The sequence below is a fragment of the Macaca fascicularis genome, chromosome 1 (genome assembly GCF_037993035.2).
Source record: "Macaca fascicularis isolate 582-1 chromosome 1, T2T-MFA8v1.1".
Classification (NCBI taxonomy): Eukaryota; Metazoa; Chordata; class Mammalia; order Primates; family Cercopithecidae; genus Macaca; species Macaca fascicularis.
The window spans coordinates 27,024,187-27,050,864 of NC_088375.1; the positions used below are offsets into that span (position 1 = coordinate 27,024,187).

The 26,678-nt window shown below is 39.3% G+C and overlaps 1 protein-coding gene and 1 pseudogene across 17 annotated transcripts in view; one reads left to right on the plus strand and one right to left on the minus strand.

Annotated features, from left to right (window-relative positions):
- Window positions 1–2,175: 2,175 nt before the first annotated feature.
- Window positions 2,176–26,678, minus strand: part of CCDC181 (coiled-coil domain containing 181) — a 69,298-nt gene continuing 44,795 nt past the window's right edge. For 12 of the 17 annotated variants that reach the window (XM_065522367.1, XM_074007328.1, XM_015432415.3 and 9 more), the window contains 2 exons: window positions 4,611–4,765; window positions 2,176–2,514 (listed from right to left, as the gene is read on the minus strand). In XM_065522367.1, the coding sequence (XP_065378439.1) occupies window positions 2,355–2,514; window positions 4,611–4,765 (315 nt within the window). In that variant the 3' untranslated portion in view covers window positions 2,176–2,354. The remainder of the gene's footprint in view (window positions 2,515–4,610; window positions 4,766–26,678) is intronic. The other 5 variants (XM_045392438.2, XM_045392443.2, XM_074007155.1 and 2 more) reach the window with 1 other exon arrangement.
- On the plus strand, window positions 18,630–19,685 carry LOC135965414 (ornithine decarboxylase antizyme 1 pseudogene; annotated as a pseudogene).

The following is a 26,678-nucleotide window of genomic DNA, read 5'->3' on the forward strand; positions in this document are numbered from 1 at the left end:
GACCTCCAGGGGAGGGGGAAGTCCTGAAGGTTAAGTTGGTCACCAGTAGCCAATGATTTAATCATTCATGCCTTCATAATGAAGCCCCTCACTCCATAAAAACCCAAAAGGTTTAAGACAGCTTTCTAGGTTGCTGAACATGTGCAGGTACCAAGACCATAGAAGCTCCACCACCCTTCCTCCATACTTTGCCCCATGAATCTCTTCAATCTGGCTATTCCTGAGTTGCATCCTTTTAAAAAGAGATAAACATGTTTCTCTGAGTTCTGTGAGCCATTCTAGCAAATTAATGTGGAAACCGTAACTGGGGGACCTGTTATTTGCAATTGACGTCCAAAGTAGGGGGCAGTTTCATGGGACTGAGCCTGGGTGTAAGGTCTGCATCAACTCTGGCTAGTGTCAGAATTGAATTGTAGAATACCTAGTTGGTGTCTGCAGAGAATGGGGAAATTGTTTGGTCTTGGGGAAAACAACCTAAACATCTGGTGTCGGAAGTGATGTACTGAGTATTGAGAGTATAGCAGGAAAAACAGTTTGTTTTTTCTTACTCTACCTCACACCATATATAAAAATTAAGTAAAAATGAATCAAACTGGCTGGGTGCAGTAACTCATAACTCACGCCTGTAATCCCAGCATTTTGGCAGGCTGAAGCAGGTGGATCAGCTGAGGTCAGGAGTTTGAGACCAACTTGACCAACATGGAGAAACCCCGTCTCTACTGAAAATACAAAAAATAGCTGGGCATGGTGGCAAGCGCCTGTAATCAATCCCAGCTACTCAGCAGGCTGAGGCAGGAGAATTGCTTGAACCAGGGAGGTGGAGGTTGCAGCGAGCCGAGATGTGCCACAGCACTCCAGCCTGGGTGACTGCGAGACTCTGTTTCAGAAAAAAAAAAAAAAAAAAAAAAAAAAAAAACTTCGTCTCTTTTTTTTGAGATAGGGTCTCACTCTGTCACCTGGAGTGCAGTGGTATGACTTGGCTCATTGCAACCTCCACTTCTGGGGTTCAAGCAATTACCATGCCTCAGCCTCCTAAGCAGCTGGGACTACAGGTGCATGGCACGACGTCCGGCTAATTTTTATATTTTTAGTAGAGATGGGGTTTCGCCATGTTGGCCAGGCCGGTCTCAAACTCCTGGCCTCAAGTGATCCTCCCGCCTCAACCTCCCAAAGTGTTGGGATTACAGGCATGAGCCACCGCGCCCAGCCAGAACTTTGTCTTTTAAAGCTTTGCCAGAATGCTTACAGTGACTGTCCCTTCTCCATCACACTTGTATGCTTACCTTTGTCCTCCACCCCTTACACGCTCTTACATGTATCAGAAGTACTATTCCTCTACACACTGGATTCTTGTATACTCTTAAATATCTCACATATTCTACCAAGGAATGTAATCTTTATAATATAACTAAGAGAAAGGATTTTGCAACCATACAGATCAGTCTATGTGAACAAAATGTTCATGTCTATATACTTTAGTTTCCTCCTCTGCAGAATGACACTAATAGGGTTGTCATATATGATTACATTATTTATATAAAGCATTTATAATACATTTTAAAATGTTTTAAGCTCTCAATAAAAGTTGGCTAATTTTGTAACATACCTAAAAGAGTATTACACATAATTGCTATTTCATCATTTCAAGTTTTATTTCAGATTCGGGGATACATACGTGCGTTAGTTACATGGGAATGGTGCATGTTGCTGAGGGTCTGGGTGTGACTGGTCCCATCACCCACGTAGAGAGCACAGTACCCAATAGTTAAGTTTTTCAACCCTTGCTCCCTTCCCTCACCCCCTAGCAGTCCCCGTTGTCTACTGGGGACATCTTTATATCCATGAGTACACAATGTTTAGCTCTCACATATAGGGTGTATTTTTTAAGGTACTAACAAGTGGAATTAGGCCTACCCTATTGCTTAGCTTGCCATGATTATTCAAATCCAAAGTTGACATAAATAGGACTTTAAGGCCGTGAACCAGGCTTGTTTAAGGAGTCACTCCTTCAAATTTAAGAAATGTTCCATTGTAATTTTTTAACAATAATAGGAAGTATGAATAGAAATATGTATCTTTCTTTTGTTTTCAGCTAGAAACATTAATAATTTAGAAGTAGAAGGACATAGAATTCATTTGTTCAGTTGGTTGCACAGACTGAGACGGCACAACACATTATAACACTGTGAGAAAAAAAAAATTTATTTTGTTCTAGTATTAAAAAAATTCACTGTCAATAAAAGATAAATATCATTTCCATAATTTAGAGTACAACCAAAGTACACAGACCATAAGAAATTATATCCAAAATTTTGATAGCAGCTGCCCACTGAAATAATATTTAATAGAAACTTTCAGTTATAATGATCAGTAAAACGAAAAGGTTTGGCTTCTGACATATATAGGTGGTGCTGTAACTGTTTAGAATGCTTAGCTTCTAGTCGGAGCTGTCTAGTTCTCTCTCTGACAGCTTGTTGCTCTGCTATTTTTTCTATCCGTTTCCTTCTTAGCCATCTGTAGAAAGAGTCATGATCAGATTTGGTGAGTATCAACCTGAATACACTCTTCATGCTATATAGTTACTACTATAGACAAAATAAATAGACATTTCTTTACAATGAAATACTATCACAACACAAATTTTTAACTATTAATTGAAAAATGTAAATTACACCCAAGGCTCATACAAGAAAAGATAGTTAGATTTGGGGTCAAATGTTTGAAATTATCTGTCTTACGATGAACTGCCAACTTAATTGGTTTTTTAATAATAAACACTATTTTATGTGTGCGGTAGGTCCTATTCTTTTTTTAGAAATAGGATTTCTTACTATTTGGTAGATTCCAAATAACTTACATTTTGTAACTAGCTGTATTCTAAAACATTACTTAGCTAGGTTAAGAATACTGTCATGCAGAAATGCTGCCTTACTCTTCTTATAGGTAAATTATAGAGCTTTTAAGTCCACAAAATAGTTCTTAAAGTGAAAAATAAGCCAAACATGAAAACATCAAAAGTAGGAAAGGAAAAGTCCACATTCTAACAAATTCAAGTCTTAAACCTTGTTTAAATAATAGCAAAAATAACTGCATATACACATATACCTGGTATATAAGTGTGTTTGTGGTATGTTTGTGTGTGTGTGTGTGTATGTGTATATATATGTGTATATATATATGCACATACATATACCTGGGGTTTTTTTTTTCAGAAATCTAAACAATAAGTGTATTAGAAAAAAAACTAAATATCATAATCTGATGATATGTGGTTCTGAATTGGCTACTAGTTTAAGCAAATAAACTGTAACTCATTTATGGGTCTGTTGGGGAATAAATGGATATGAGTTGGATATTAGGTAATATTGCCAATGAAGAGCTGATTGCAGAATAACATATACAGTATGATCTCAGTATTTTGATATTGAAAATATATGTACAGAGAGATACTTAGACAGTATGCACACTGGTGCTAACAGTCACAATTTCTGGGTGATGAAAAAGTAACTTGAAACTGCTCCATTTTTACAATGCACATTTACTGTTTCTGTTATAATAAAAGGGTATGTTAGAAAAAGAAAAAGGAGGCTGGGCATGGTGGCTCACGCCTGTAATCCCAGCACTTTGGGAGACCAAGGTGGGTGGATCACTTGAGGTCTGGAGTTTGAGACCAGCCTGAGCAACATGGTGAGACCCCATCTCTACTAAAAAAAAATACAAAAATTAGCCAGGTGTGGTGGTGCACACCTGTGGTCCCAGCTACTCGGGAGGCTGAGGTGGGAGAACCACTTGAACCTGGGAGGGTGAGGTTGCACTGAGCTGAGATCCTGCCACTGCACTCCAGCCTGGGTGACAGGAAAGAAAAAAAAAAAAGAAAGAAAGAAAGAAAAAGGAAGGAAGAGAAAAAGAAAAGAAGGAAAGAGCAAAAGAGACGAAAGAAGGAAATGAACTTCACACAACTGGACTCAATATTCACATTTTGTCCCCCAACTCTCCCCACGCTTGCTAGCAAAAATATGAAGCCACATCTGTATTGTCAGAATTAGGCAATGCAGTATCTTACCCAAATAACTAAAAAAAATCAGGTTTGCCTTAAATTACCAAAATATGTACCCAAATCTCCTTTGGTCTATACAGATTTTGCTCCTTAGTCCACCTTTCTTTTACTGGTAAATGCAACTTTTATTGGTTGCATTTATTGGTAAATACAGTGCATTTATTGGTTGCATTTATTGACAAATTCAGTTTTTCTGAGGGCTATGTAAGAGAAGCGTAACCAATCTTTGACCCATTTCTCACAGAAATAAACAAACAATAAATGATAAGGTATCAAAGGCTATCACACTGGTGCCATAAGAAATAATTTAAGTATTGAAAAGTATCTTGAAGAAAAATTGGTATGCATATATATAAAATACTCCATATATATAATATATATAATGGAGTTAAAGAATTATACATTTGTAAAGGCATGAATTTAAAACTGAATAGGTACTTGCTGTAAGAGAAAACATTTTGAGGGTTTTTTTTTTTCAATCTTAATTTATCACATAACTTTTCAAATGACCATGAGGAAGGAGGAGGGGGGAAATGCCCTGCCTTTAACTTACTGTTTAAAGGCCCTTTCCCGGCCTTCTGTTCCTTTAAGGAAGAATAAGCATTCCTCTTGCTTTCTTAGTTCTTCTGTCTTTCTTTCTTTCATCTGCTCTTCGTGCTTTTTTTTAAGCCATAATCGAAAAGCTTGTTGTGGATCTCTGTTTTCCTGCTGATTAGAAAAATAAGCTTTACTTAGTTTAGATAAACAAGAACTACATTTTGAAGCCCTCCTTATAGGATCCTACAAGAATATATTTCCTACTCTTCAATTTTTCATAATAATGTCAGCCTCATTACCTGCATTCCTAGTATCCAAACCAAATACATCACGCTTAAGTTTTAAGAATATCTTTCAGAAGTTACTTAACTGCTAAGCCCATTTTTCAAAACTGTAGTTCCTATTGTAAAGGGTAGCCATAAGGATTTTCAGTCATAAGAATTTTCTTATAAAGATAACAGCCATAATTTTAACATAAGAAAAAGCTAGTAGGAGTGGCTTATTTCATGCTCCCTCAAAGTTCATGATGAATATTATCTTCGGGGAATTTTCAAAAGTTGAAAGAGCTCTTATTTGGAGGAATAAAGAAGAAAAAGAGGACAGATTTGGTACTCTTTGCCCTTGGGAAAAGTGTGACCTCATGTGGATTCCTGGCTAGAATGCAAAAGGAAAAGATACATTCATTTAATACTTCCCCCAAATATAAGCTTTGTGATCGAGCTTATATCTTGCATTTCCCTCATCTGTTTCCTGTATCTTGCATTTTTCCCTTGTTTGTAACCCACATTGCCAAATATGCTTTAGTCTAATTTAGAAGATTATTCAGGATCTTTGATGCACAACTGAACTTTGTGGAGAGGACCCCTGGATCTAAAGAATCATTGCCAAACACCTGGAAGTCTGGGAATTGCTAGAAATGACAGAAAAGTGTTCAATCAGGGGTTATAGATCAAAAGAGTCCAGATACAAAGTAACAGGAGGAATAAGTTCTGGCGTTCTATTACAGAGTAGAGTGACTACAGTTAACAATAATGTATATTTCAAAATAATGAGGAGAAGATTTTTGAATGTTCTCATCATAAAGAAATGACAAGTGTTTGAGGTAATATGCTAATTACACAATGTGTACATGTATCAAAACATCACACTGTACTCCATAAATAAGTAAAATTATGTGTCAATTAAATACAAATTTAAAGTTAAAATATTTTTAAAGAGTCAAGGATTCAGGGAGCAACAGGATACATAGGTATCCCCATTCTTTTGTTCTTTCAACAGATATTCATACTATTTACTACATAATAGGCACTAAAGTACTGGGTTGCATTAATAAAATTAAGGTTCCCTCTCTCACACATTCTGTACTGTACAATACAGTAACCACAAGTCGTAAGTGGCTATTTAAATAAAATTTAAAATTCAGTTTCCCAGTAATACTAGCTACATTTCAAGTGCTTAACAGACACACATGGCTAGCAGGTACTCTAATGGACAGTGCAAATACAGAAAATTTCCATCATCCCAGAAAGTTCTATTGGACAATGTTCTGCACAGACAGGATAAAAATAAGTGACAGATTGATTGACTGATCTGATTCAAAAGAAAATATGGGAAGGAGAGTAATAAAGGCAGCAGTGGGGAGAAAGGATGGTATTTAAATAGAAAGTGAGGGAGGAAGTTATGGGATATCTGGAGAAAAGCAGTGGTAACAATAAGAGCAAAGGAGCTAAGAAGGGATTGTGTTTGGCATGATCAATAAATAGCAAAGAAGTCAAAGTGAAGCTGTAGCAAAGTAGCTGAAGAGTGGAAGATGAAGTCAGGGAAGTAGCAGGGATCAGGTAACATATAACCTTGCTAGCCATGGAACTCTGGATTTCATTTTGAGATGAGAAGCCATTGGGGGTTTCTGAGCATAAGTGACACAGTTTATTCACCACTTTAGAAATATCATTCTGGCTGCTATGTGGAAAACAGACTGAATGAGGGAGAGGCAAGGTAGAAGGGGGCTGGGTTTTTAGGCTTTTGTAACAGTCCAGCAACAGAAGAAAATAGTGGTTTAGATTAGGGTAGTGGGACTCTGTATATGCACTGAAGATAGAACCAACATAGTTTGCTCAAAAATTAAATGGATAGTTTTATGTCATGCTTTAAATGATTATTTTTAAAATTATTCCAGGTTTATTAGTATAATAAAAATTCAAGAAAATGTATTTTTAAAATTTAAGGTAAATTACAGCAGAACTATCATCAAAATGATAGACTGCATTGGTACGCAAAGATGTCACTGCATAAGATCATAGCAAATAACTCTCAAAAGTGGAGGGAACCGAAATAAAAAATTAGAGGAAAATAAAAAATTATAAAGATAAAATATGAATTATACAAAAAAATTAGTGATGGATTAAATTATCTGATTATAAAAAAAGGATAAATGACTGAATTGGAGACTTTTGCATCCATCCATGATGGAGTAATTGGTATCAGATTTACCCTTCTGCCCTAATTAGCCATAAAGCTAGACAAAATGTATACAGCAGCTTGATTACTGAGAGTAAGAAAAAACATGCTATAACCCCCATATTCACCCTGGCTCTGAACTTGGTGACACTTTCCAGACAATAGTATAGGAAGGAGGAGCCATAGCATCAAGCAGTCATTAGTCCAACTGGGCTTATGAAACAGAGATAGGAGTCTGGGGCTGCTGAGACAGCTGAATTTCCAGGGCAGGGTACTAGAAAGGAAGCAGTCATGTGGAGGGATGGGCCTTGGCAAGGCCTGGGGTGCACATGTGTAGAGGGAGGCTCTGTAAGGTCTAACAGAGAGTGGCCGCTGTTAATGAAAAAGATTACAAAGGTTGCATAGTTTTGGAGACATTGGAGTTCCTATCCAATTATAGTGGGAATACTTCATTGCTTACCTTGGTCAACCACTTACGACCCTAAAAAGGCCATGCTTTGGAAGTATGGATCACATCCTAGAGTAAGGACCATGCTCTAGGACTAAGGGCAAAAACAAACTAAACCCATCCTAACAAAGCATAAAACAAAGTCTGACAGGATCAAGAGGATTCCTTACTAATTTAACTGCCTACCAGAAAAAAATTCAATACCCTTTAAAGGAAAACAGTATATTCTAGATTTCCTTACAACTTTTTTATTGGGTAAAGATCCACAGTCTACTAACCAATTTTTAAAAATCACTGGCTATCTAAAGAAACAAGAAAACGTGACCCATAATCCAGAGAAGGAGGCCTTCAATAGTAACAGATTGATCCTAACATGGATATTGGCATTTAGATACAAACAGGTCTAATATTTAAGAAATGGAAAGATGAATATAAAACAGGTCTAATATGTAAGAAATGAAAAGGTGGATATAATGAATAAACAGAGAATCTCAGTAAAGAAACGGAAACTTAAAAAAATAAACTGATAGGAGGATCCAAGATGGCCGAATAGGAACAGCTCCACTCTACAGCTCCCAGCATAAGTGATGCAGAAACCGGGTGATTTCTGCATTTCTAACTGAAGTACTGGGTTCATCTCACTGGGGCTTGACAGACAGTGGGTGCAGCCCACAAAGCAGGGCAGGGCAATGCCTCACCCAAGAAGCGCAAGGGGTTGGGGAATTCCCTTTCCTAGCCAAGGGAAGCTATGACAGACGATACCTGGAAAATCAGGACACTCCCACCCTAATACTGCACTTTTCCAATGGTCTTAGCAAACGGCACACCAGGAGATTATATCCCACACCTGGCTTGGAGGGTCCCACACCCACGAAACCTTGCTCACTGCTAACACAGTAGTCTGAGATCAAACTGCAAGGCCGCAGCAAGGCTAGGGGAGGGATGTCTGCAATTGCTGAGGCTTGAATAGGTAAACAAAGGAGCCAGGAAGCTCGAACTGGGAGGAGCCCACCACAGCTCAAGGAGGCCTGCCTGCCTCTGTAGACTCCACCTCTGGGGGCAGGGCATAGCTGAACAAAAGGCAGCAGAAACTTCTGCAGACTTAAATGTCCCTGTCTGACAGCTTTGAAGAGAGTAGTGGTTTTCCTAGCACGGAGTTTGAGATCTGAGAATGGACAGACTGTCTCCTCAAGTGGGTCCCTGACCCCCGAGTAGCCTAACTTGGAGACAGCTCCCAGTAGGGGCCAACTGACATGTCATACAGCTGGATGCCCCTCTGAGATGAAGCTTCCAGAGGAAGGATCAGGCAGCAACATTTGCCGTTCTGCAATGTTTGCTGTTCTGCAGCCTCCGCTGGTGATACCCAAGCAAACAGCGTCTGGAGTGAACCTCCAGCAAACTCCACTAGACCTGCAGGTGAGGGTCCTGTTAGAAGGAAAACTAAAAAACTGAAAGAACATCCACACCAAAACCCCATCTGTACGTCACCATCATCAAAGACCAAAGGTAGATAAAACCACAAAGATGGGGAGAAACCAGAGCAGAAAAGCTGAAAATTTGAAAAATCAGAGTGCCTCTTCTCCTCCAAAGGAACGTGGCTCCTTCCCAGCAACGGAACAAAGTTGGATGGAGAATGACTTTGACGAGTTGAGAGAAGAGGCTTCAGACGATCGGTAATAACAAACTTCTGCAAGCTAAAGAAGGATGTTTGAAACCATCGCAAAGAAGCTAAAAACCTTGAAAAAAGATTAGAAGAATGCTAACTAGCATAAACAGTTAGAGAAGACCTTAAATGACCTGATGGAGCTGAAAACCATGGCACAAGAACTATGTGACGCATGCACAAGCTTCAGTAGCCAATTTCATCCAGTAGTAGATAGGGTATCAGTGATTGAAGATCAAATGAATGAAATGAACCGAGAAGAGAAGTTTAGAGAACAAAGAGTAAAACGAAACAAACAAAGCCTCCAAGAAATATAGGACTATGTGAAAAGACAAAATCTACGTCTAATTGGTATACCTGAAAGTGACGGAGAATGGAACCAAGTTGGAAAACACTCTTCAGGATATTATTCAGGAGAACTTCCCCAACCTAGCAAGGCAGGCCAACATTCAAATTCAGGAAATACAGAGAATACCATAAAGATACTCCTCGAGAAGAGCAACTCCAAGACACATAATTGTCAGATTCACCAAAGTTGAAATGAAGGAGAAAATGTTAAGGGCAGCCAGAGAGAAGGGTCAGGTTACCCACAAAGGGAAGCCAATCAGACTAATAGCAGATCTCTCGGGAGAAATACTACAAGCCAGAAGAGAGTGGGGGCCAATATTCAACATTCTTAAAGAAAAGAATTTTCAACTCAGAATTTCATATCCAGCCAAACTACGCTTCATAAGTGAAGGAGAAATGAAATCCTTTACAGAAAAACAAATACTGAGAGATTCTGTCACTATCAGGCCTGCCTTACAAGAGCTCCTGAAGGAAGCACTAAACATGGAAAGGAACAACTGGTGCCAGCCACTGCAAAAACATGCCAATTGTAAAGACCATCAACGCTAGGAAGAAACTGCATCAACTAACAGGCAAAATAACCAGCTAGCATCATAATGACAGGATCAAATTCACACATAACAAGATTAACCTTAAATGTAAATGGGCTGAATGCTCCAATTAAAAGACACAGACTGGCAATCAGATAAAGAATCAAGACTCATCAGTGTACTGTATTCAGGAGACCCATCTCATGTGCAGAGACACGCATAGGCTCAAAATAAAGGGATGGAGGAAGATCTACCAAGCAAATGGAAAATAAAACAAAAAAAAAGCAGGGGTTGCAATACTAGTCTCTGATAAGACAGACTTTAAACCAAAAATCAAAAAAGACAAAGAAGGGCATTACATAATGGTAAAGGGATCAATGCAACAAGAAGAGCTAACTATCCTAAATATATATGCACCCAATACACAAGCACCCAGATTCATAAAGCAAGCCTTTAGACACCTACAAAGAGACTTAGACTCCCAAACAATAATAATGGGAGACTTTAACACCCCACTGTCAACATTAGACAGATCAATGAGACAGAAAGTGAACAAGGATATCCAGGAATTGAACTCAGTCCTGCACCAAGTGGACCTAATAGACATCTACAGAACGCTCCACCACAAGTCAACAGAATATACATTCTTCTCAGCACCACATAGCACTTATTCCAAAATTGACCACATAGTTGGAAGTAAAGCACTTCTCAGCAAATGTAAAAGAACAGAAATCACAACAAACTGTCTCTCAGGCTACAGTGCAATCAAACTAGAACTTAGGATTAAGAAACTCACTCAAAACAGCTCAACTACATGGAAACTGAACAACCTTCTCCTGAATGGGTAAATAACAAAATTAAGGGAAAAATAAGTAAGTTCTTTCAAACCAATGAGAACAAAGACACAGTGTACTAGATCTCTGGGACACAGCTAAAGCAGTGTTTAAAGGGAAATTTACAGCACTAAACGCCCACAGGAGAAAGTGGGAAATATCAAAATCAACATTTTAACGTCACAATTAAAAGAACTAGAGAAGCAAGAGCAAACACATTCAAAAGCTAGCAGAAGGCAAGAAATAATTAAGATCTGAGTAGAACTGAAGGAGTTAGAGATAAAAGAAGCCCTTCAAAAAATCAATGAATCCAGAAGGTGGTTTTTTGAAAAGATCAACAAAATCGATAGACCACTAGCAAGACTAACAAAGAAGAAAAGAGAGAAGAATCAAATAAACACAAGAAAAAATGATAAAGGGGATATCACCACTGATCCCACAGAAATACAAACTACCATCAGAGAATACTACAAAAACCTCTACACAAATAAACTAGAAAATCTAGAAGAAATAAATAAATTCCTGGACACTTACACCCTCCCAAGACTAAACCAGGAAGAAGTTGAATCCCTGAATAGACCAATAACAGGCTCTGAAATTGAGGCAATAATTAATAGCCTACCAACCAAAAAAAGTGCAGGATGAGATGGATTCACAGCCGAATTCTACCAGAGGTACAAAGAGGAGCTGATACCATTCCTTCTGAAACTATTCAAATTATTAGAAAGAGAGGAATCCTCACTAACTCATTTGATGAGGCCAGCATCGTCCTGATACCAAAGCCTGGCAGAGACACAACAAAAAAAGAGAATTTTAGACTAACATCCCTGATCAACATCGATGCAAAAATCCTCAATAAAATACTGGCAAACCGGATCCAGCAGCACATCAAAAAGCTTATCCACCATGACCAAGTTGGCTTCATCCCTGGAAGGCAAGGTTGGTTCAACATACACAAATCAATAAACGTAATCCATCATAAAAACAGAATCAAAGATAAAAACCACAAGATTATCTCAACAGATGCAGAAAAGGCCTTTGACAGAATTCAACAGCCCATCATGCTAAAAACTCTCCATAAACTAGGTATTGATGGGATGTATATCAAAATAATAAGAGCTATTTATGACAAATCCATAGCCAATATCATACTGAATGGGCATAACTGGAAGCATTCCCACCGAAAACTGGCACAAGACAGGGATGCCCTCTCTCACCACTCCTATTCAACATAGTGTTGGAAGTTCTGGCCAGGGCAATCAGGCAGGAGAAAGAAATAAAGGGTATTCAATTAGGAGAAGAGGAAGTCAAATTGTCCCTGTTTGCAGATGACATGATTGTATATTTAGAAAACCCCATTGTCTCAGCCCAAAATCTCCTTAAGCTGATAAGCAACTTCAGCAAAGTCTCAGGATACAAAATCAATGTGCTAAAATCACAAGCATTCCTATACACCAATAATAGACAAACAGAGAGCTAAATCGTGAGTGAACTCTCATTCACAATTGCTTCCAAGATAATAAAATGCCTAGGAATCCAACTTACAAGGGATGTGAAGGACCTCTTCAAGGAGAACTACAAACCACTGCCCAACGAAATAAAAGAGGACACAAACAAATGGAAGAACATTCCATGCTCATGGATAGGAAGAATCAATATCGTGAAAATGGCCATACTGCCCAAGGTAATTTATACATTCAATGCCATCCCCACCAAGCTACTAACGACTTTCTTCACAGAATTGGAAAAAACTACTTTGAAGTTCATATAGAACCAAAAAAGAGCCTGCATTGCCAAGACAATCCTAAACAAAAAGAACAATGCTGGAGGCATCACACTACCTGACTTCAAACTATACTGGAAGGATACAGTAACCAAAACAGCATGGTACTGGTACCAAAACAGAGATATAGACCAATGGAACAGAACAGAGCCCTCAGAAATAATACCACACATCTACAACCATCTGATCTTTGACAAACCTGACAAAAACAAGAAATGGGGGAAGGATTCCCTATTTCATAAATGGTGCTGGGAAAACTGGCTAGCCATAAGTAGAAAGCTGAAACTGGATCCCTTCCTAACACCTTATACAAAAATTAATTCAAGATGGATTAGAGACTTAAATGTTAGACCTAAAACCATAAAAACCCTAGAAGAAAACCTAGGCAATACCATTCAGGACATAGGCATGGGCAAGGACTTCGTGACTAAAACACCAAAAGCAATGGCAACAAAAGCCAAAATTGATAAATGGGATCTAATTAAACTAAAGAGCTTCTGCACAGCAAAAGAAACTACCATCAGAGTGGACAGGCAACCTACAGAAAGGAAGGAAATTTTTGCAATCTACTCATCTGACAAAGGGCTAACATCCAGAACCTACAAAGAACTCAAACAAATTTACAAGAAAAAAAAACAAACAACCCCATCAAAAAGTGGGCAAAGGATATGAACAGACCCTTCTCAAAAGAAGACATTTATGCAGCCCACAGACACATGAAAAAATGCTCATCATCACTGGCCATCAGAGAAATGCAAATCAAAACCACAATGAGATACCATCTCACACCAGTTAGAATGTTGATCATTAAAAAGTCAGGAAACAACAGGTGCTGGAGAGGATGTGGAGAAATAGGAACGCTTTTACATTGTTGGTGGGACTGTAAACTAGTTCAAACATTGTGGAAGACAGTGTAGCGATTCCTCAAGGATCTAGAACTAGAAATACCATGTGACCTAGCCATCCCATTACTGGGTATATACCAAAAGGATTATAAATCATGTTGCCATAAAGACACAAGCACACATATGTTTACTGCGACACTATTCACAATAGCAAAGACTTGGAACCAACCCAAATGTCCATCAGTGAGAGACTGCATTAAGAAAATGTGGCACATGTGTATATATTCCATATACCATGGAATACTATGCAGCCATAAAAAAGGATGAGTTCATGTCCTTTGTAGGGACATGGATGAAGCTGGAAACCATCATTCTGAGCAAACTATCACAAGGACAGAAAACCAAACACCGCATGTTCTCACTCATAGGTGGGAATCGAACAATGAGAACATTTGGACACAGGGTGGGGAACATCACATACCGGGGCCTGTCATGGGGTAGAGAGATAGCATTAGGAGATATACCTAATGTAAAGGATGAGTTAACAGGTGCAGCACACCAACATGGCACATGTATACATATGTAACAAACCTGCACGTTGTGCACATGTACCCTAGAACTTAAAAGTATAATTAAAAAAAAGAAATCAGGGAGGCCGAGGCGGGTGGATCACGAGGTCAGGAGATCGAGACTATCCTGGCTAACATGGTGAAACCCCGTCTCTACTAAAAAAATACAAAAAACTAGCCGGGCGTGGTGGCGGGCGCCTGTAGTCTCAGCTACTTGGGAGGCTGAGGCGGGAGAATGGCGTGAACCCGGGAGGCGGAGCTTGCAGTGAGCCGAGATCATGCCACTGCACTCCAGCCTGGGAGACACAGCGAGACTCCGTCTCAAAAAAAAAAAAAAAAAAAAAAGAAATCAAACAAACACACCACAAAAAAATTAAAAAAAAAAAAAAAAAAAAAAAAAACACAACCTAAATTCCCTGAATGGGCTTGACAGTGGAATGAACACTGCAGAAGTACTGATGCCTCAAGATGGATCAACAGAAATGATTTAAACTGAACAAAGGAAAAAAATTTTCAGTAAACAGAAGTTTAGTAAGATGATATAACAGCACGTGTTAGAACATATGTAAAATTTGATTTTCAGAAGGAGAAGAGAAAAAAGATAAAGTAGGAAAAGAAAAATAAAGAATAAAGACCTTTGAAGAAAGAGTGGCTGAGAATTTCCCAAATCTGGTACAAAACATGAACATAAAGATCCAAGAAGCTGAGCAAAACCCAGGTTAGGTAAATTCAAAGAAAATCACACATGTCATAAACTTCTAAAAACCAAAGCCAGGAAAATTTTAAAGAAGCAAGAGGAAAAAAACTTATTATATACACAAGAACAATGATAAGAATAATAGCCGACCTCTGAATAGAAACAATGCACGTTGTAAAACAATTGAACATCATCTTTAAAATGCTGCAGGGGAAAAATACCTATCAGCCTCAAATTCTATATCCAGCAAAAGGAAAAAAAAATTCTTCAAAGGTGATATTCCACACATTCAGTATAAATATTATAATCAGAGCAATGCTTTTAAAAAAGCATGCAGAGGCATACCTAAAAAGTATACAAGAAAATAAAAAGGACTGTTTTTTAAACACTTGATTAGAAAGCAGAAAAGGATGAGTAATTGAACAAATAGATAACAAATATCAAAATGACAGATCTAAAAACCATCAGATCAATAATTATAATTAAATACACAGGTGGCTGGCAAGACAGCCAAATGGGAACAGCTCCAGTCTGCAGCTCCCAGCGAGATCAACACAGAAGGCAGGTGATTCCTGTATTTCTAACTGAGGTACTCTGCTCATCTCACTGGGACTGGTTAGACAGTGGTTCAGCCCACAAAGAGTGAGCCAAGGCAGAGTGAAGCATCACCTTACCTGGGAAGTACTAAGGGTCAGGGAACTCCCTCCCCTAGCCAAGGGAAACCGTGAGGGACTGTGCCATAAGGAACAGTGCAATATGGCCCAAATACCACGCTTTTCCCAGGGTCTTCACAACCAGGAGACCAGGAGATTCCCTGGAATGCCTATACCACCAGGGCCCTGGGCTTGAAGCACAAAACTGAGCAGCCATTTGGGAAGACACCGAGCTAGCTGCAGGAGTTTTTCTTCATACTGGACTGCCAGTGAGAGAGAACCATTCACTCCCCTGGAAATGGGGCTAAAGCCAGGGAGCCAAGTGGTCTAGCTCAGTGGATCTCACCCTGACAAAGCCCAGCAAGCTAAGATCCACTGGCTTGAAATTCTCACTGCTAGCACAGCAGTCTGAAGTCGACCTGGGATGCTTGAGCTTGGTGTGGGGAGGGGCGTCCACCATTACTGAGGCTTGAGTAGGCAGTTTTCCACTCACAGCCAGGAAGTTGGAACTGGGCAGAGCCCACCACAGTTTGGCAAAGCCAGACTGCCTCTCTAGATTACTCCTCTCTGGGCAGGGCATATATGAAAGAAAGGCAGCAGCCCCAGTCAGGGGCTTATAAATAAAAGTCCCATCACCCTGGGACAGAACACCTGGGGGAAAGGGTGGCTGCAGGCACAGCTTCAGCAGACTTAAATGTCCCTGCCTGCCAGCTCTGAAGAGAGCAGCAGATTTCCCAGCACAGTGCTTGAGCTCTGCTAAGGGACAGACTGCCTCCTCAAGTGGGTCCCTAACCCCCGTGCCTCCTGACTGGGAGACACCTCCCAGCAGGGGTCGAGAGATACCTCAGACAGGAGAGCTCTGGCAGGTGCCCTTCTGGGACAAAGCTTCCAGAGGAAGGAACAGGAAGCAATCTTTACTGTTTTGCAGCCTCTGCTAGTGATACCCAAGCAAACAAGGTCTGGAGTGGACCTCCAGCAAACTCCAGCAGACCTGAAGCAGAGGGGCCTGACTGTTAGAAGGAAAACTAACACAGAGAAAGGAATAGCATCAACATCAACAAAAAGGATATCCACATGAAAACCCCATCCAAAGATCACCAACATCAAAGACCAAAGGTAGATAAATCCATAAAGACGAGGAAAGCCCAGTGCAAAAAGGCTGAAAACTCCAAAAACCAGAATGCCTTTTCTCCTCCAAAGGATTACAACTCCTCGCCAGCAAGGGAACAAAACTGGACAGAGAATGAGTTTGACAAATTGACAGAAGTAGGCTTCAGAAGGTGGGTAATAACAAACTCCTCTGAACTAAAGGAGCATGTTCTAACACAATGCAAGGAAGCTAAGAACGTTGAAAAAAGGTTGGACGAATTGCTAACTAGAATAACCAGTTTAGAGAAGAACATAAATGACCTGATGGAGCTGAAAAACACAGCACAAGAACTTCGTGAAACATACACAACTATCAATAGCCAAATCAATGAAGTGGAAGAAAGGATATCAGAGATTGAAGATCAACATAATGAAATAAAATGTGAAGACAAGATTAGAGAAAAAAGAATGAAAAGGAACAAACTTGGCCTCCAAGAAATATGGAACTATGTGAAAAGACCAAACCTACATGATTGGTGTACCTGAAAGTGACAGAGAGAATGGAACCAAGTTGGAAAACCCTCTTCAGGATATTACCCAGGAGAAATTCCCAAACCTAGCAAGGTAGGCCAATATTCAAATTCAGGAAATACAGAGAACACTACGAAGATACTCCTCGAGAAGAGCAACACCAAGACACATAATCGTCATATTCACCAAGTTTGAAATAAAGAAAAAAAATGTTAAGGGCAGCCAGAGAGAAAGGTCGGGTTACCCACAAAGGGAAGCTCATCAGACTAACAGCAGATCTCTCTGCAGAAACCCTACAAGTCAGAAGAGAGTGGGGACCAATATTCAACATTCTTAAAGAAAAGAATGTTCAACCCAGAATTTCATATCCAGCCAAACTAAGCTTCATAAGCGAAGGAGAAATAAAATTCTTTACAGACGAGCAAATGCTGAGAGATTTTGTCACCACCAGGCCTGCCTTAAAAGAGCTCCTGAAGGAAGGACTAAATATGGAAAGGAAAAACTGGTACCAGCCACTGCAAAAACATGCCAATTGTAAAGACCACTGACACTATGAAGAAACTGCATCAAGTAACAGGCAAAATAACCAGCTAGCATCATAATGACAGGATCCAATTCACACATAACAATATTAACCTTTACTGTAAATAGGGTAAATGCCCCCAATTAAAAGACACAACTGGCAAATCAGATAAGAGTCAAGACCCATAGGTGTGCTGTATTCAGGAGACCCATCTCATGTGCAAAGACACACATAGCCTCAAAATAAAGGGATGGAGGAATATTTACCAAGCAAATGGAAAGCAAAAAAAAAAAAAAAAAAAAAAGCAGGGGGTTGCAATACTAGTCTCTGATAAAACAGACTTTAAGCCAAAAAAGATCAAAAAAGACAAAGAAGGGCATTACATAATGGTAAAGGGATCAATGCAACAAGAAGGGCTAACTATCCTAAATATATATGCACCCGATACATGAGCACCCAGATTCATGAAGCAAGCCCTTAGAGACCTACAAAGAGACTTAGACTCCCACACAATAGTAGTGGGAGGCTTTAACACCCTGTTGTCAACATTAGACAGATCAATGAGACAGAAAGTGAACAAGGATATCCAGGAATTGAACTCAGTCCTGCACCAAGTGGACCTAATAGACATCTACAGAACGCTCCACCCCAAATCAACAGAATATACATTCTTCTCAGCACCACATAGCACATATTCCAAAACTGACCACATAGTTGGAAGTAAAGCACTCCTCAGGAAATGCAAAAGAATGCAAATCATAACAAACAGTCTGTCACACCACAGTGCAATCCAATTAGAACTCAGGATTAAGAAACTCACTCAAAACTGCACAGCTACATGGAAACTGAACAACCTTCTCCTGAATAAAACCACCTTCACCTGGGTAAATAACAAAATTAAGGCAGAAATAAATAAGTTCTTTGAAACCAATGAGAACAAAGACACAATGTACCAGATCCCTGGGACACAGCTAAAGCAGTGTTTAAAGGGAAATTTATAGCACTAAATGCCCACAGGAGAAAGCGGGAAATATCTAAAATCAACATTTTAACATCACAATTAAAAGAACTAGAGAAGCAAGAGCAAACACATTCAAACGCTAGCAGAAGGCAAGAAATAACTAAGATCAGAGCAGAACTGAAGGAGATAGAGACATGAAAAACCCTTCAAAAAAATCAATTAATCACGAATGGCGAGTAGCGGCGGTGGCGGGAGGGAGAGGCCAGGGGAGGTTTTCCTGGTTTCGGACCCCACTGGCAGGATGGTGAAATCCTCCCTGCAGCAGACCCTCAATAGCCACTGCTTCGCCAGAGAGAAGGAAGGGGATAAACCCAGCGCCACCATCCACGCCAGCCGCACCATGCCGCTTCTAAGCCTGCACAGCCCCCAGGGCAGCAGCAGTGAGAGTTCCAGGCTCTCCCTCCGCTGCTGTAGTAACCCGGGTCGGGGGCCTCGGTGGTGCTCCTGATGCCCCTCACCCACCCCTGAAGCCCCTCACCCACCCCTGAAGATCCCAGGTGGGGAGGGAATAGTCAGAGAGATCACAATCTTTCAGCTAACTTATTCTACTTGGATGATTGGCTGAATGTAACAGAGGAAGTAATGTCCAAGGACAAGATGAGGATTCTCAACCTCCAGTCCGGGCTCACAGACGCCAAACGCATTAACTGTGGAACAGTGCTGAGTGGCGGCAGCCTCTACATCGAGATCCCGGGCGGCGGCTGCCTGAAGGGAGCAAGGACAGCTTTGCAGTTCTCCTGGAATTTGCTGAGGAGCAGCTGCGAGCCAACCATGCCTTTCTTCATTTGCTTCCACAAGAAACCACCAGGATAGAGCTGCCTTGCTCTGAACCTTCAGCTTTTTGGGCTTTGAGGTTGTGAGACCGGGGCATCCCCTTGTCCCCAAGACACTGGACGCTTGCTTCACGGCCTACACCTTCGAGAGAGAGTCTTCGGGAGAGGAAGAGGAGTAGGGCCTCCTGGGGACTGGGCATCCGGCCCCTGGGGCCACCCCTTGTCAGCCTGGTGGGTGGAAACATAGACTCACTCATCTCACCTGGGTTTGTCCGCATGTTGTAATTGTGCAAATAAATGCTCACTCCAAATTAAAAAAAAAAAAAAATCAATTAATCCAGGAGCTGTGTTTTTGAAGATTAACAAAATAGATAGACCGCTCTCCAGACTAATAGAGAAGAAAAGAGAGAAGAATCAAATAGACACAATAAAAAAAATGATAAAGGGGGTATCACCACTGATCACACAGAAATGCAAACTACCATCATATAATGAACTATATAATACTAAAAACACCTCTTTGCAAATAAACTACAAAATCTAAAAGAGATGGATTAATTCCTAGACACATACACCCTCCCAAGACCAAACCATAAATAAGTCAAATCCCTGTATAGACCAATAACAAGTTCTGAATTGAGGCAATAATAGCCTACCAACCAAAAAAAGCTGAGGACCAGACAGATTCACAGCTGAATTCTATCAGCAGTACAAAGAGGAGCTGATATCATTACTTCTGAAACTATTCCAAATAATAGAAAAAGAGGCATTCCTACCTAACTTATTTTATGAGGCCAGCATCATCCTGATACCAAAGCCTGGCAGAGACACAACAAGAAAAGAAAATTTCAAGCCAATATCCCTGATGAACATCGATGTGAAAATCCACAATAAAATACCAGCAAACTGAATCCAGCAGCACATGAAAAAGTTCAAGATCAAGTCGGCTTCATCCCTGGGATGCAAGGCTGGTTCAACATATACAAATCAATAAACATAATCCATCATATAAACAGAAACAATGACGAAAACTACACGATTATCTCAATAGATGCAGAAAAGGCCTTCAATAAAATTCTACAGCCCTTCATGCTAAAACCTCTCAATAAACTAAATATTGATGGGACATATCTCAAAATAATAAGAGCTATTTATGACAAATCCATAGCCAATATCATACTGAATGGGCAAAAGCTGGAAGCATTCCCTTTGAAAACTGGCACAAGACAAGGATGCCCTCTCTCACCACTCCTATTTAACATAGTATTAGAAGTTCTGGCCAGTTCCATCAGGCAAGAGAAGGAAATACAGGGTATTCAAATACGAAGAGAGGAAGTCAAATTGTCTCCGTTTGCAGATGACATTATTGTATGTTTGGAAAACCCCATCGTTTCAGCCCAAAATCTCCTTAACCTGATAAGCAACTTCAGCAAAGTCTCAGGATACAAAATCAACATGCAAAAATAACAAGCATTACTATACAGCAATAGTATAAACAGAGCCAAATCATGAGTGAATTCCCATTCACAATTGCTACAAAGAGAATAAAATACCTCGGAATACAACTTACAAGGGATGTGAAGGACCTCTTCAAGGAGAACTACAAACCACCGCTCAAGGAAATAAGAGAGGACACAAACAAATGGAAAAACATTACATGCTCATGGACAGTAAGAATCAGTATTATGAAAATAGCCATACTGCCCAAAGTAATTTGCTGATTCAATGCTATCCCCATCAAGTTACCATTGACTTTCTTCACAGAAATAGAAAAAACTTCTTTAAAGTTCATATGGAACAAAAAAAAAGAGCCTGCATAGCCAAGACAATACAAAGCAAAAAGAACAAAGCTGGAGGCATCATGGTACCTGACTTCAAACTATACTACAAGGATACAGTAACCCAAATAGCATGGTACTGGTAACAAAACAGATATATAGACCAATGGAACAGAATAAAGGACTCAGAAATAATGCTACACATCTACAACCACCTTATCTTTGACAAACATGACAAAAACAAGCAATGGGGAAAGGATTCCCTATTTAATAAATGGTGTTGGGAAAACTGGCTAGCCATATGCAGAAAACTGAAACTGTACCCCTTCCTTACACCTTATACAAAAATTAACTCAAGATGGATTAAAGACTTAAACATAAGACCTAAAACCATAAAAACCCTAGAAGAACACCTAGGCAATACCATTCAGGACACAGGCATGGGCAAAGACTTCGTGACTACAACACCAAAAGCAATGGCAACAAAAGCCAAAATTGACAAATGGGGTCTAATTAAACTAAAGAGCTTCTGCACAGCAAGAGAAACTATCATCAGAGTGAACAGGCAACCTACAGAATGGGAGAAAATTTTTGCAATCTATCCACTGGACAAAGGGCTAATACCCAGAATCTACAAGGAACTTAAATTTACAAGAAAAAAACAACCCCATCAAAAAGTGGGCAAAGGATATGAACAGACACTTCTCTAAGAAGACATTTATGCAGCCAATAGACATATGAAAAAAAGCTCATCATCATTAGTATTAGAGAAATGAAAATCAAAACCACAATGAGATACCATCTCACACCAGTTAGAATGGTGATCATTAAAAAGTCAGGAAACAATAGATGCTGGAGAGGATGTGGAGAAATAGGAATTCTTTTACACTGTTGGTGGGAGTGTAAATTAGTTCAACCATTGTGGAAGACAATGTGGCAATTCCTCAAGGCTCTAGAACCAGAAATACCATTTGACCCAGTGATACCATTACTGGGTATATACCCAAAGGATTATAAATTATTCTACTATAAAAACACATGCACATGTATGTTTACTGAGGCACTATTCACAATAACAAAGACTTGGAACCAACCCAAATGCCCATAAATCATAGACTGGAGAAAGAAAATGTGGCAGTTACATGCCACGTAATAGCATGCAGCTATAAAAAAGGATGAGTTCATGTCCTTTGCAGGGACATGGATGAAGCTGGAAACCATCATTCTCAACAAACTAACACAGGAACAGAAAACCAAACACTGCATGTTATCACTCATAAGTGGAAGCTGAACAATGAGAACACATGGACACAGGGAGGGGAACATCACACACTGGGGCCTGTTGGAGGGTAGGCGGTTAGCGAGGGCATAGCATTAGGAGAAATACCTAATGTAGATGACAGGTTGATGGGTACAGCAAATCACCATGGCATGTGTATACCTGTGTAACAAACCTGCACTTTCTGCATATGTATCCCAGAACTTAAAGTATAATTTAAAAAAATAATTAAATACAAGTGAATACTAAGTAAAAGGAGTGGACTGCTGGACTGGAAGATTCAAATATATGACGTCTGCACAAACCACTTTAAATACAAAGCCACGGATACATTGAAAGTAAAATATGAATAAAGTTATACCATGCAAATGGTAAGCATAAGAACACTGGTGTGGCTACATTAACCTCAGACAAAACAGACTTCAGGATATGAGGGACATTTCATAAAGGGAAAAGGTTGTTATCAGGAAGACATAAAGTCCTAAATGTATACCCACAACATTGAAAATACATGAAGCAAAACTCAACAGAACCAAAGGAGAAATAGGCAAGGGGCAAAATGACAGATGAAATTATGAACACTATTTTCTCAGTAATTCATAGGAAAAATGGGGGAAAACAATAAGCATGCAGAAGATCTTAACAACACTATCAACCAACTAGACTATATGGGCATTAATACAACATTACATCCAATGCAGAATACACAAGGTATATAAGTACCTATGGACAGTTAACATAGATAGACTATATACATACATACATTTTCATGTGTGTGTATACATATATAGCACTGATCAAGAGAAGCAAATTTCAAAACAATGATGGAAAGTCATTTTTAGCTATTTTTCCTAAAAATGGCAATAAAAATTACATCACCTAAGATCTTTTATTCATCTAATGTAAAAAAGGTCATTCCACAATCTATAAATGCTAAAGATATTTTCTGGAAACTATGACTCACATTATACAGGATGTCCCACAGAAATAATCAACATAATGCACTTATTATAGCAATGTATTAATAAGCCAAATTAATCAGCTACCAAATTGTGCTATATTTCAGCTTCAGTAGAGACAAAGTTCATAAAAGTACGTCGGAATACTATTAGCTTGTGATACTATTTCTCATTAAAATCTATTTTTGAGACAGACTTGAAATGTAGCAAAAAATACTACATATACAAAATAAATATTCAAAGGGAAATATATAACCATGTCTTCTACATAAATATTTTGAAATAAATTATGTTCAATGTGACTCATGTTTTCTGAGAATACAATCCAAGATTACTATTTATTATGTACAAATATAGCACAATTATGTACAAATATTGCACAACAGAACATACTGTACATTTATTTTTGCAAATACCCCATTTAAAAAAATCAATACATGGAATGCCATGAGGCCTGAAGGCCCATCATCGTCCAAGAAGCTATCAGCAGTATGGCCATAGCTGTGTTTTCCATAGTCACTGACTGAAACATAAACTCCTCTTGTCTTCTATACCTTTAATCACTACAGCAATATGCTGTGCTGCTTCTTTACCCAACCCCAAATTCCTCCTGTCCTTCATAACCCCTGTTAGTTCTCTGTAATTCCTAGTCAATGATATAAAAACTCCCAAATAACATCCATCCTCCCAAGTCACTGAAAGGGATCTGGCCCTAAATTTCCTATCTTATGCAAATTCTGATTCTCCCCCAAGCCACATCTTCTCTGAAACAGAAGCTGCATTTTCTGCCATACTTCAAGTACTTCAGTGGTTAGACAAATAAATTAATATTCTGTTCATTTCCCCATACGTCTTTGGAATTGTACTTCTCCATTTTCCTGAGATAACCCATTCTCCTTTGATATTTGTATCATTTGGCTCTATTAAAGATAGTTATCTAACCAACTCTGATCACTCCTGACTCAATATTCCTCTCCATCCCAGTCCCAAGGTATATTTATAACTACATAGAAGAGCCATTGAATATCCACCCCCACAGACCTTTGATTCTCTCATCTTCTATGTCTTTCTCCAAAACACTTGCCACCTATTTCAATGGCCATATCCTTATCGCACAAACTACTCCATCCACAAACTACTCTGAAATCGCTAATTTCCTATCTCCAGTCTCAACATTTCTCCTGAAAACTAGATAAATTTCTCCAACTAATCTTCAGTATTTTCACCTGGATATTTCATGCCTACCTGAAACTCAACAATTTAAACTGGTCACCCTTCCCACGAGGAGTGCAGTAGGCTTGAGCAGATTCCAGCTGAGAAGCTGTAAGAATCTGCGTGTTCTAGGGTTGGGACGCTAGGCCCCAGCGGCCTGGATTTTCTAGTGGGATCTTATGATCCATGGGTTGCACAGTTCTATGGAAAAAGCAGCTTCCCCTTCTGGGTAGCAGTGCTCATTCACTGCGTCCCTTGCTGGGGGGAGGGGGTTCTCCTTTCCCGTGTAGCTCTCAGGTGGGCCACGCACTACACTATTCTTCCTTCTGTCCATGGGTCACGCCAGCCTTCTAGTCAAGTTTGATGAGAGAACCTGGATACCTTGGTTGCCAGTGAAGGATTCACACGCTTACTATGTTTTTTTGGGATAGGAGCCTCTGAGCCCCGCTGTATGTAGTCAGCCATCTTAGCCGCATCACTTCTATTATTTTTACGTCCTTTCCTTTTCTTAATGAATTGGATTAAAACATCAGAATACAGTTATTTAATATAGAACCTTACATGTTTCTGACTATAACAGGTATGCCTAGAGTATTTCCCAATTATAGTGTTTATAATCTGCATTTTATTAGGAATTTTTAAAAAGAAATTATACCTTTGCTATATCTTTCAAGATAATATTCTTTTGTCTACTTACTGATGTGATGAATGATATTAGTAGATCTGTTATTATGGATCCATAATTTCCTTCCTAAAATAAATCTTACTCAGTATATTATTTTACTATATAGTATCAGTCAAATTTCTCCATATTTTCTCTTTTAGTTTATGTCTTTTCTGCCTTGCTTGTGAAAGTACTGCCCATCCCAAGATTTTAAAAAGCTAAAAACTTCCACAAATGACATAATAAACACTGTAACAAAAAATATATTTTCAGACTAGGAAAATATATAACATATCAATAAAGGATCAAAATCTCTCATATACCACTTCAATAATAAAAACCAAACTAAAAAAGGAAAAAGATTATAAACAGGAAATTCACAGAAGAATACACATGCTATATAAATAGAAAAACCAATTGTTTTTCCTTCTTATTCACACTCAACACAGAATACTTCACCTCTGGTTATCAAAATGTAGGAGGGTTCCCACTTCCCACACTGACAAGTTTAACACCAGCTGGGTATCCTACAGTTTAATCCAAACCTGATAATATATCCCTGGAGTTAGCATCAAATCCCATGTGTTAAGGGCTCAATCCCTCAAGATTGCCTCCACTTCAGATATCAATCAAAAGCCTAGATTGTGACCAGTGCTTCTGTCTGACCAGCTATATATTGCCAGGGTGGGGAGTGGTGGGAACATGACCCTCGCCTCAGGTTTAATTTGCTAGAGCAACTCACATAACTCAGGGAAACACATTTACAAATTGATTAATAAAGAATATAATAAAAGACACAGATGAAGAGCTACACAAGGCAAAGTATTTGGGAAGGGGTGTGAAGCTTCCATGCCCTCTTGGGGGCAGGCCACCCTCCCAACACCACATTTCCCATACCCTAGAAGCTCTCTGAACCCTGCAGCTTTGGGATTTTTATAAAGGCTTCATCACATAGTCATTGAGATTATTAACTCAATCTCTAGCCCCTTCCCCCTTCCTACAAGAAAGGAGTTAGAACCGAAAGTTCCAAGTTTCTAATCATGGCTTAGTCTTTCTGGGAGCCAGTCCCTATCCAGGAGCCCACCAAGAGTCATTTTATTAGAACAAAGAGAGTCCTATCACCTAAGAGGTTCCAAGGAATTAGCAGCTCTTTGTCAGAAGCCAGGATAAAAGCTCAGTTATTAGAACCAGAAATACATGTAGAACCCCTATCACTCAAGAAATTAAAAAGGTTTTAGGAGCTGTGTGCCAAAAACTAGGGGTAGAGACCTATATCTATCTCTTATTATTTCTCACACATACTCATACACAAGCATGTATATTACTAATTTGAAGAAAAAATAAGATGATAACCCACATACTGTGTTAGTCATTCACTCTCACACACTGTTGGAGAAACAGGTGTAGCATTCACTCTCACACACTGTTG